We start from the raw sequence: 12,489 nt of genomic DNA on the forward strand, positions 1-12,489 counted from the left end.
CCCACCGGGCATGAATCTCCGTGAAAACCGAGTGCACGTGCGGCGAGCACTCTCACGGCTTTCGAACGGTTCTATCGTTGCGGTTTGCGTCTATTGCCGGGTTCGTAAATCGGCGAAGAAGCTGTTTCGCAGATTCGTCTAGGTTTCAGATCACGTTATCGACTGTCGAGAGATCGAAGAGGGCCGATACAGTCGAAGACGAGCGGACAATTACAAGCGGATCGGTTCTCATGGACGCGCGTCCCTTTTTCGTCGGAAACCGCGTCTCATTATCACCGGTTTGATCGCGAGGCTCGGTTCGTAATCGGTTTTCGCGATGGTGGCACGCCGCGAGGAACGCTTTCGCACGGTCCGTGTGCCATAGCGCCTCCTCTCCCTTTCTCCGGACGTCGAGCCTTTTTTGCCGCCGGAATGTGTGCCAAGTGCACGCTCGCGGAACAGCGTTTCGGTGCATCGCGATTTCTTCGGCCTCGAAGCTCCGCGACGAAGTTGCAAACACGTTCAAAAATATTTTACAATTTATTCCGATCCGATGTCTGAATCATAAACATTGATTCGATTGTTCTAATTTAGAAAATTCGACTTGCAAGAAGCTTTTTCATAACTAGATATGGATTCGAGGGTAGCTCGGGTTACTGGCCTTTTAATTGAAGAGCATCCGGATCTCTATTTCTAGTCATAATAAGCAAACGACGATGCTCGCATACCAGTACGCGGTATGCACAGGCTAATAATAGTTTGCATTCAGCAATGAAATCGAGAATATCGACACGTTTCCAATGTTTATACGAAACGAGAGATAGTTTGCTTAACGAATGTCAATCAGTTCTTCACTTATGTCAATTTGATCAATCATTAGTACATTTATCTGTACCTAATTTATCTGAAGAAAATAGTACATCTTATCACTAGATTGCGGATGTTTATACATTTATGAGGATTTTCAATAATTTAAAGAGACACAGTATACAATAATATGTAAATAAATATTTAGAGGAGAAAACAAATATTTATATGCATTTCGTATCTTTAATTTTATTTATTAAAATAAGCATTTGCGTATACATTCGCAGTATACCTTTCACAAAACTGTGTACGAATAATTTCAATCTGATTCGCAAGGGATATAAGTCGGAGAGCGTAACACATAAATTTTGATTTGGTGCATGAAAGGTCTGAGTCAGCCATAGAAGAAGAAAAGAAACTAGATCAGATTTTGTGGAAACACTTCGAAGCATAACCGTAGAGTCGGCGATGCACCAAAGAGATAACATCGGATCGTACGCCATTCACTATGAGCAGAGTCGATGCTCCTCTTTGCCCTGGTACGAGGGTTTTCTTTTCCGATGCTCTTCCGGGTCTTCTTGCCACTTCTCCCGGCTCGAATTACCGATCGAACTAGTCACCGAGTCTCCGAGACCCGGCATCGTGTCGCATTAACCAAGAGGTTCTTGCCTCCGCTTCTGCCTTTACTGGTTACCCGGAGAAATTCGAAGAAGAACAGTTCGCAACGGAAATATCTGTCCGAATTAGAAAAACGTTTGCTACGCGAGATGAATCAGAAGCAAAGAAAAAGTGTACGAACGTGTTTCCTCGTGAATTCAGTCTCCGACTCGAGCCCACAGGCGAACTTTATATAATTATCCAGTTCTTCCGGTTTGTAGGAAGAAAAAAAAGCGTGAGAATCTGGATCAAGGAAATGGGAAACGCTAATTCAGGATGGAGTACGTTGCCTACCTCAGTAATTAATTTTTCCATTTTTTTAAACATTGCCACTCGATCGTATTTCGACAAAGCGTTGCACGCCCGTAGTTGCGAAAGGGAATTAAATCAGCGATTCCCATTCGGTTTCGCAACGGCGGCGCAGCCAAGAATTTTAATACCGAGCCCCAGCAAAATGATACCGACCTACCGATTCGCCAATCTCTGTCTCCTTCTTTTCACGATCGAATTACCGCGGATCAGATTCGATCTTCCTTCCTCGCGCTAGGTGCCGGGGCTCGCATGTCGCGATACTTCATACGCGAGTGCTCGGGAAAACCGAGTTCGCACCGTAGGTAAAGAAACCAGACATCGCATTGTTAACAAGTTCTACGTTCATTAGTTTAATGAATATAATGAACGCTTTCAACATTGCTACTTCGCCCTATCTATTCAATATGGGAATAATAAGATTCGATGAACGATCAAATCAATTAAACCGATCCACGATTCAACAAAAAAAAAAAAAAATGCTGGTATATGTGAATCGTGGAAAATGTTTTCCGGTTCTCGGTGAAAGGTGGACACGGGGAGGATAAAGAAAGACGAGAGAGCTGAAAGGGAAGAGATAGGTGAGCTCTATTCATAGAACAATAGGCGGCATCGAGGTACCAGACGATGAAGTCACGACGCGCTCGTGTTCCAACATTGTGGGCATTTTGCCGCGGCCAAATAGCGCCGCTTTAACGCGTTCCGCGATTCGACGAGCATAGGCGCAACGGTGTGCGGCGTGTCCCGTCCCGATCGAACGCTGCTAACTACAGCCGTCGAGAACCGAGCGAACATGACCATTTCCCTATAGAAAATCACGTGGAAACAGACCGTGTCCCAATAACGTCGCGACATGAATTTAACCAGTTCAATAATACATGTACGTGCGCTTGTACAGTTATTGAAAAAATTGTAACGTGAAATCGTCGATTAAGAACTCGCAGTTTATACAATGATCGGATCACTTGGAACAATGATGGACGCTTCTATTAAATTAAAGCTCGGATTAATAATTTTATTTGCACTCGTTGCAATCTGCAATTCTATCAGATTTCTTAAGAAGCACCTGAACAACGGAATTCTACGAATCTAGAGGGAGTTTGGAGCAACGAACCCGTGGCCAGGTGAACGGGATATTCTTGGATCGCTAAATGGATCCCGTAGAAACACAATCCTAGTTCAAAGGGGTGATGTTTAATGTATTAAAGAATCGATCGTCGCCGGTGGATCGGCGATTCGAGTAATCCCATTGTCCGCGGACAGTGGCACGACGAAGCCGTGCAGATGAATAAAGTCCTCGTAATTGGCTCAAACACGGCCTCTTCGATCGACATTTTCACTTTCCGGTGGAGATCGTTGCTCCGATAATCATCTAGCTCGTAGTTAAGACTAAATGGCAACAGATCGTGAAAGAAATAAACGTACAAATATTCAATCATACTATTATCTTAGAGAATTCCATTTCTTTGAATCTCCTTTCCCCTTTTCATTACATAATTTACTTAAACATTAAACTAGCAATTCGAAACAGCCATAAACTGTTCACGAATACGTTCCTAGAATGATAGCGAGTAGCGACGAACAGCGTGTACAGGCCGAAACTATGCAAAGTATTTCTCAATTATCGAACTCTAACGGTTGTATGGTAATAGTTCAATTTCTTTCGTACATTTCTTCGCAGTTTTCGAGACAATGGAACACCGCGAGTTTCTCCGCTCCGCGCTGCTCGTAAATCAACCCGATTTATGGTTTCTATACCGCTAACAATTACGAACCCATTATCTTGCGATTTTAACGTGTTAGCAAAAAGATCGATCGATTCGATTTCACCAAAGACAAATGCTGCAATCTGCCATTATAGGTTCCCAAGATTTTTCGATAATTACACTGAATTTAATTGCATTTAAAGAATGATTAGGTATGCAAAAAATATAGAGTGTAATACATGGAATATTAAAAACTAAATGGATATTGCAATGTGTATCAAGTAATTCTCTGTAGATTTTATTATGCATAAAATTGTGAAGTTTAGAAATTTAAAGCGAATTTATGTATAAATGATGCCAGAGGACAAAGCACTCTTAACCCTTCACTGATTGGATGAAAGAACGACGTGGTAGCGGCAGTCATTTACCTGAAACCCTCTGCAGTCTCTAGCCCACTATCGAACGAGAAAATATCGAGTTACCATGAGACAATGAACCGAAGTCCCCATGATTATCCGCACGAAACTCGTACAAGACCTACTCCAATACACTTTCTTGAATGGATCCAATTCATTCCAAACCTCAGTGAATAAAAAATATTCCTTATCCTTTCTAATCATTGATATCAACATTAATAAAGGCGTTAAACGTAGAGAATATATAATTATTTATTATTATCATTGATAAGATATTCAATGAAGTATTGGCCATAAAATTCATTAATGGCTTTCTCCCTTCTTTTAGACTATTTTATTATAGCCAACTAACAATATGATAAAGTATACTTGATGTTCCTATTTCAAAATCGATTGAAATTTCCATTTAAATTTCAACAATGATCAGGAATTCAAGTGCATATTAAAGCGAATAAGAGCCACAGCGAGGAGAACAATCGACACTGGGTTCATGAAAACTGCTTTCTCCCGTGGCCGGGAGAGTTGGCATTATACATATAGCAAGCCACGCGGCATTCCACAGATTGATTGGCTTATCGATAATTAGCTTAGCACGAACACCGTGCCGGACCTTTTCGTTTCACCGTCTGACCCTGCAACGCCCTGCTCGGACTTCTGCGACTTGGAATTCCTATCGAACCGGCTATCTCGCGAATTCGTCGAGACCCCGGCGTTTCTACTCTCGCGGTCAGCTATTGTTTAGCAATTTTCGTTTCCCCTCATTGTTTATCAAATACAGAGTTATATAGTAAATCTCCCAATTTCTATTCACATCATAATATCACTGGCTTACTATTACATATAAAATTACAGAGAAAAGTCAGTGAGTAGAAATTGGGACCATTACTATACTAGTTTCAGAGAGAAGGTGGTGGTAAACTAATTTCTACTGTCCTCCGTCGATGGAAAGCGAAACGAGCTCGGACCGACTGTTGCCAAATGGAGAGAACGTGAGGTTTGCTGATTAAGGGAAATTTCAATGAGAACGAGTGCAGCGGCTTTTCCTCGTATCTCAAGGAAAAGTAGCTTGGAATACTATTTCCAAAATCGGTATAAAAAGTATTGCAAAATTGCTTTCTCTTCTACGTAAAAGACAGCTTTAAACGATAACTTGTATACGTAGGATGTACATAACATTTGTGTATCACATACGTCATGTTTGAGTCGTTCTAAGAATGCTACAAAACATCCTGTGTTTCAAAATCGGGGACTACCCCGGTTACGCGCGTTTGATTCCTTCGATTCTTTCAACTAATCAATCATTCGTCAAAGCAAACAAACCCACGGCAATACCACCCAGCAAACAATGAACGCATCGATTAGGCGGCGCGTAGGTGTCCGCTCGCCTGCGAGTCGAGTCGCATTTGCACGTGTCGCACGTTCCCTGGGCGACGAGAGGCGACGACGACGAGGAACGCGGAGATAAAAATACGGTGAAGGAGAAGAAAAAAGATGCATGGAAAAATGAAAGGTGGAAATAAGAGAGAAGGGAGGCGAGACGACGCGACGCGACGCGTGCAGAAAGGACCGCCTTGAGGCTTTAAGAGGTTGCGGACAAAGGGAGAAGGTAAAAAAAAAAAAGAAGCAGCGACGTGCGTACGGGGCATAACTCGCGAATAATGCGCGGTTTTATACGGGCGTACGTGAGCGAGCCATAAGCAAATGCATTTTGCAGCAACCAGCCCTTAAGCCCCAGTCGCATGTGCAACGTGGATCGCGTTCGTGAACCGAATTCGCTCGTCGCGTCGTTAAGATAGAAATAAACTCGTTAAAACTCCAACCACGAGGATGTTTTGAAACCGCGAGCAAAAAGATATATCTTAAGGAAAAGCTTCTGATGCAGCAAATTAAAGTTAACCCCTTTACTGTGATAAAGGCACACGACAGACAGTTCGAATCGTTTTATGAGGACGTCGAATTACACGGTGTCCTCAAATCACTGACTCGGAAAAAGCGTGATAATCGCAAGAGGAATACTCAGTCGTTTTCCACAAATTTTCTACAAATTAATATGATTAACCACGTAGCCGCGACGCCTCTATTTTGTCGAAGCCAGTGAAAGCATGCCATTAGAGACGTGCCACTTACTTTTTCGCGAAAATGAAAAGAAAAAAGAAAATGTAAGAGGAAAGCGAGGAAGGGAGGGGGCTATCAGAGGACAGTAGGCACGTCCATTATGATGCAAATTAACGTCGACCGAGGAATTTTACGCTCGGCCTCGATTTTTTTCCGCGCATTGCGGGTTCATTAGAGTGTGCCAATTTCCTTCTGGCGTTTCTCGCTCGCTGGGAAAATATCTCGTGCGCGCGAATTCCCCCGACCCACGATTTCAGGCCAATCCCGTTCGCGAGAAACGAATTAAGCCCGGTGTGCACGCGTTAATTAGCTGATTAAACGGCGATGGCGCAACGCGTGTCACCGGGACGCGTGCAATCCGATTCCGTTCGGCGTTCACTGGGTCGCCCGTTTGACGTCTTCCGATGATGAATGACTCGAAAGCGTTGGAAACACTATACGTACAGTGATATGGAACAGGGGAAAACGATGACTCGGCGAGTGAATTTAATGCGAGTCGAGGCGAGTGTAACCCAGATCGGAAATAGCCTAAACTGAAATGGCTTAGGCTTGATTTAGATTCGACTTTGCTCGAGCACCATCACCGTTTTGCTTAATGAGTTCCGAGCTTCGCGAACTATAAATTTGATGGGTATTAAACTTGCAGAATTCGTGGTATGTTTATTATTTATATTTCCGGAACGTGAGTTTAGGTCAGCCGAATTTAATGCAGGTAATTAAAGTCTGCTCGGGTCAGACGTTACGCGACCCGAATATAATTTAATTAATTCGGCCAAAGTTGAACGACAATTTAGCACAGCCCACGTTTAATAATCTCTACCCTACGCAGCGTAAGTAGGTACTTATTGTTAGCTATGTACGTCACGTTCTGAGTTCGAAACCCATAATCTTACACTTGTGCCATTTTCAGAGTGCCCTAATAATTAAACTCAATAACAAGTCCAAAGTTCTATCGCGTAGCAATGAAAGTCTACATGACGGATTCCCAACCCTTTTCATGCACGACATCATTTAAAAGAAATAGTTTTCTTACATATTATTATCGACCGTCTTACATTTTTCTCTATAATATGAAGCATAAAACATTATCATAATACAAGTAATTATACAAAAATAATTTATAGATAAGATTTAGATTAAGGATTATCAATTTTATTAGTACATTTTTTGTAATCAATGGTATCTTAATTACGCCGATTAATCGTGGGTGCATATTCGGCTATCGACCCCAAGAGGGGCGATAACAATCCAGTTGGGAATCCCTGGTCTAGGTCCTTAATAACTGACAACTAGTGGCTTAATAAAGCATAAATTCAATTATGGCAATGGTGCAAAGCTCGCGTGGGACGAGGTTAGCCGACAAAAGAAAAGTATTCGTTCTTTCCTCACCTGATAAGACTATTTCCTCGGTTACAAAGAGTTGAGGCTAACAATGAAGTATGCCGGTTACGCAATAAAAGCACGCCTGTGTACATACGTACGGAATACACGGTGAATGAATAACAACTGGCGCTCGTGATAAACCCGTTACGTATTTTATGAAAACGTGCTTTCATGCGAATTTATCACATGAATATCTACTTTAATACCGCGAAAATCTTTTTTAAGACTTCATAATAATATAAAAGATGATGAGTTACTTCAGCCAACAGTTTGCACTGACTCACTTCGTATATACAGACAACGTCGAATGCGTACGCGCCGATTGCGCAATAGAACGATCGTGTACTTAACAAGGCGAGCTATCTCGAAAGAAACAAGGTCCGTATCCTGATTGCGGCTATTATTTAAAGATCGTCAGTGAAAAAAAAAAAGATCCAGAGATCCCGAATGGGAATGGTTGACAAAACATCGACACGTGTAAACGTTCGTAGGTATCGGTATCGGCCACGCAACACGTTGACACGCTGATTTAGCAGGTACACGGTTCGTTTCGACGCGTTCGCTTTGTCATTATTGTTATGCAACTAATCGTTGGTAAAGCGACAGGTAGAATCGCCTGTCGATCGGTCCTCACGCGTCCTTTGTACGCGTTTCATAACCGCGGCCGAGGTAAAAATTTGCCCTGGAGGATAATTGCCATTAAATATACGGTATGTTGTAATTGTTTTTAATCCGAAACGCAACGATTCTACAGCTAACTTATCGACAAAGTTATTTGCCTCTTATCGTATCGTTATCGAGGCTAATTTCGACTGCAATGTTTGTTTGCGCATAGCGTGATGTATTTGATGACATCATAAACCTACATACATACATACATACATGCATACATAAGTAAATTCTATAGCAGAGTAACTGAAAGAAAACAGTTATCAAATCTTACACGCGATTCGTTTCGATTGCGGCTACGTAATTTCTATAGTCGAATCGATGAACGCAATTAATGGGGAACGTTTGAAGTAACATTGAGGGAGCAGAATTATCGACGATTTACAAGCAAACGCGGCAAACACGGTGAAAATCTCAGTCACGGTGCGCATGAATTAACAAGATCCACTTAATTAAGGAGAGTCAGAACGTATAGTGTGCAACGTATACGGCTGTTACGCACTGCCTCGCTGTTAGTCTTTAAAGGCCTTTAAGGCCTTAAGGCGCCTTCTAATTATTCACTTTCTCCGACGTCTCGCGGTGAAACGAGCCAGAGATTTACAGGCTCGCGTCTACGCTCGATGTAATTTCGTTGATAGCTCGAATCGGCCGGGAATTACAATACGCTTTGTCGCGTCGCGCGTTCGATTCCCACAAGGCTTCCGGGTTCGCCTGCTACAACCGTTTATCAGGTTCTTGCAACGATTCGAGTTTGTTGCACGTATTTCATTTCAAAACCTCGTCAATATTTTCATTTCACGTAATACGATACGACGCAGATGTGGAATAAAAAAATTTTGCTAAATCATATTGTATTAAATTGCCGCAATGCAAATAAAACGAAGCTTTCGGAGTAATTTGAATAAATCAAAATGTAGGAGCAGAGCACGTTTTATTAAAGTAGAGCATCTAATGAGAGTGATTTACGTGGCGTTCGCGTCAGCGGAGCTGTTCGGATCTGATGTCTGCCTTTCGGAATGATATATGATCGTTCATGACGTGGGGATAATTTAAATTTGAATGCTCCGGGGCTTTTTTCTTGTAATTACGTTACATTATTCTTATCTCCCTCTGACGACGTTAATACGCGTCAGTCGTTTACTTAGCTATTACACATTCAGTTATACCGCTGTATTCGAGGTTACCGAAAAACTACAAATTATTTTAATTGAACAGTTTTATTAATTCGTTTTTCAAATTCGCTCCTTCCGCTTCGAATCGGCGAGTCACTGATTATAATGAAAACGATACTGCGATCAAGGTACATATTCTAAGGCATCTCTCAAGGTAAACGACGAGCACTAACCGGAAGAGGATTCTCGATTATTCGCGGAACGGATAAAAACTCGCGGAAGACCGGTCGCGGCTGTCATAGGAAATCAAGGGAGAGTATCGTTGATCGAGGCCAAACACGGTCATCCATGAGACCGCTTTCTACTCGCGTGTTCCTCGACAACGCGGACTCCGCGGGATTCGATAATCGATCGTTTAAACTCGCTGTTCGCGCGTCCGACAGAATCACAACCCTACACGCTTTCAATCCGATTCGAGCCAACACACGTGCCTCGAAATACTTGCTCTACACTACACTACAGTGTGTATCAAACCCAAGCAATATAAACGTGAATGATCGAACCATTTGTTGATAATAAATACACCGTTGATTTTTATGCAATTTCTGACGTCAATTTATAAAATGAAATGTAAATAGGAATTTATTTTATAATTTTGATATCTTTAGACACGATGTGCATATATTATAATTTTTTTGTAGATTCATAAAATATACAGTCTGATAATGAAACTACGTTCGAGAGTAAAATTCGCATACACGATTCAAGGTTAAAAAATGTTGATTTCTACGGTATGAAATAGAGCATTAAATTAAGGTGGCCAGGATTGGCTACTCGAGGACAGCGATTAATCCTGTCGATTTCTCTCTTAACGCCAGGACAACGTCGCGAAAAAGAGATACCAATAGAGGGAATTAATATAGCCGGTGCTTCGAGCATTGAACGTGAGGCCCCCGGTATAAATCTCCTCGGTCCCGACGAAACGGTCCCGCGTTGTCGCGAGTCTTATCGATCCGGTCGCGGGAAAAATTCGATATACGAAGCGTTAAGGATCGTGCGTCGCCAGAGAAAGTTTAGAAAGGTACGTTAGTTCGCGGTCGTAAATATAAAATGAGAAAAGAAAAACCGAACGATCGGAACCGTTTACGTTTCGCAGTCACGTAGCGGAGCAACGCTTTCAGCAGAAGTTGGGAGCGTCCGACGATGAAATCGAAACAGTTAAAGCCGCGTATCCACTTGTAACCCGTTGTAAGTTTCTTAATCTGACCATCAAAGAATCTCACAGATACTTTAAATTAGTAACTATCAGAGATTATTTCAATTGAAACCTAATAGAAAATGATTGCGTATTCTTGTGTTTCAGTAAAAGGTCTACATGAATTCTTTATTCAATGGCTTATGATTTTTAAATGAAATCAATAAATGATATTTTAAATGATAATTCTCATTGATTCTCCCTATATATTTTATAATACATCATAACATTTATGAACGACAACGGCACGTAATGGTGATACGAGGATACAAGTGGACGTGCAGCTTAACGCGTGCATTGTAAACTATAAGTTGACGGAAAGGAAAAAGAGAAGAGAAGGATATCGTATCGATCGTTCCGAGCGAAGAGGATCGAGAGGCACGAGATCGGAACGCGGTTATCCTCGCTTTCTCGATAATGAGAAAATTGCGCGGTTCGATCGATCTTGTAACGCGATCTCGCGATCATAGACTGTCGATAACGCGACCCGAGGCATCGAAACGGAAGTGATCGATGGACCAGGCTCCGTATTTCCGATCACCACCTTCGTTTCACCGCGCTTCCGCTACTCGGATCAAAAGATTCCAGATTACAGATCTTGTTTTCACTTACCTTCGTCCGATTCAACGGATTCGAGAAGTCCCAGCCCGGAGCCACGAACAGGTAGCCGCATTTTGAAATCTTCCTTGTTGCCTGCAACATCAAATAAAATGATCGTCAATTTTTATATAAAAATGATAATTCGTCGATTTGAAAAATGAAATACAAAATCGAGATTTCTTTTATGTTTAAAAAATAATTTATAATGTATTTCCAATACTCTGCACATTACATGCATCTGTTATATTTCGTTCACATTCAATTTTTCTACAAACGCATAAAAAGTTTGATGATTTTCATTCGAATCTGTTGCTAAATAAAACAATTGCGTGGCAAGTGTTTGAAAATAAATACGATCGGATTTGTTTGTCGATATCGAGCGAGTGTGTATACTAGAGCGTAGTAAGTGGCTTCGGAGAAATCAGAATGGATTCGAAGTGGTCACACTTCGTCGCGTGCATTATGCGTTTCGTCACGTTGCATTGAACTTCTGACGTCGTTATTATTTCTATCGGGTACAAGGACTTTCTACGTAGTTTCACGTACAACTCGCTGGCTGTAGGCGGACACCGAACAAGAATCGTGCGCAGCCGGCAATGAGAGAAATATGAATATCGTTGCGCGGCACGGCGATATGAATAAAACTATGAAACCCCCACAAAGAAAGAGGCGAAGTCAGTTTTCTATATTGACCTAACGCGCAGCACCAGGCTTACATAACGTTTCTGTAGCATTTTCTCATTAGCTCGGTATTAATCCCACTCGTTTCGGTTTCCGATCAACCTTCATCACAATTTCCATACCTATTTCGTTCCTCTCGAACGATGAGGGTTTCAAAAAAAGAAAAAAAAGGAACAAGATACAACAAGAAATAATTATTAAAAAAGTTCCGCGTATCGGCATTCCAGAGAAAACATAGACGGAATATCAACCACGAAAAGCAATCTCGACGGAACGAGCCTCTTCATCCGAGGAGCTAATCAAACTTTCCAACAACGCCGCCGCTGCACGCCAGATCCTCTTCAAACTCTATTATTATGTTTAGAGGAAGATTTAGGGGCTACCGTCTGTGTAAGGCACGAGCTGAAGGAAACCGAGTGAGAGAGAGAAAGGGCTACCGTGTACGGAAAAGAGAAAGGGAAACGCAGAAGCTTGGCGGCCATTCAGGTGGAAAGGAAAGTCACGTGAGCAGGTACGATATCTCCGAAGAATCTTAAATCGGTCATTCATCAAGAGCACCGTACTTACTACGCTTCCTCCGTCGTGCATTTCATCTGTTCTCGTTGTGCATTTTCAATTTTATACCGTCCGCGCTTCAACCAATGAAAGTACTCGCGATTTTCTCGAAGCTGAATAATAATTGTGAAAGAGCAGCGATTAGAAAATGAATGACTTTCTGATGACATGAAAGATCAACAGATAATCCTCGCTGTGCATTTTCAATTAAGAACGTATTACTATCTGATGACACGGAGGATGGT

The 12,489-nt window shown here is 42.0% G+C and overlaps 1 protein-coding gene across 6 annotated transcripts in view; it reads right to left on the bottom strand.

Annotated features, from left to right (window-relative positions):
• The window catches only part of osp (myosin phosphatase Rho interacting protein outspread), a 144,734-nt gene that overhangs the window by 94,873 nt on the left and 37,372 nt on the right, over window positions 1-12,489 (bottom strand). For all 6 annotated transcript variants that reach the window (XM_018025164.2, XM_018025163.2, XM_018025166.2 and 3 more), the window contains exon 2: window positions 11,021-11,101. In XM_018025164.2, coding sequence (XP_017880653.1) covers window positions 11,021-11,101 — 81 coding nt within the window. The remainder of the gene's footprint in view (window positions 1-11,020; window positions 11,102-12,489) is intronic.

This window comes from Ceratina calcarata, unplaced genomic scaffold, assembly GCF_001652005.2.
Source record: "Ceratina calcarata isolate Rehan_Ccalc_2016 unplaced genomic scaffold, ASM165200v1 scaffold350.2, whole genome shotgun sequence".
NCBI lineage: Eukaryota > Metazoa > Arthropoda > Insecta > Hymenoptera > Apidae > Ceratina > Ceratina calcarata.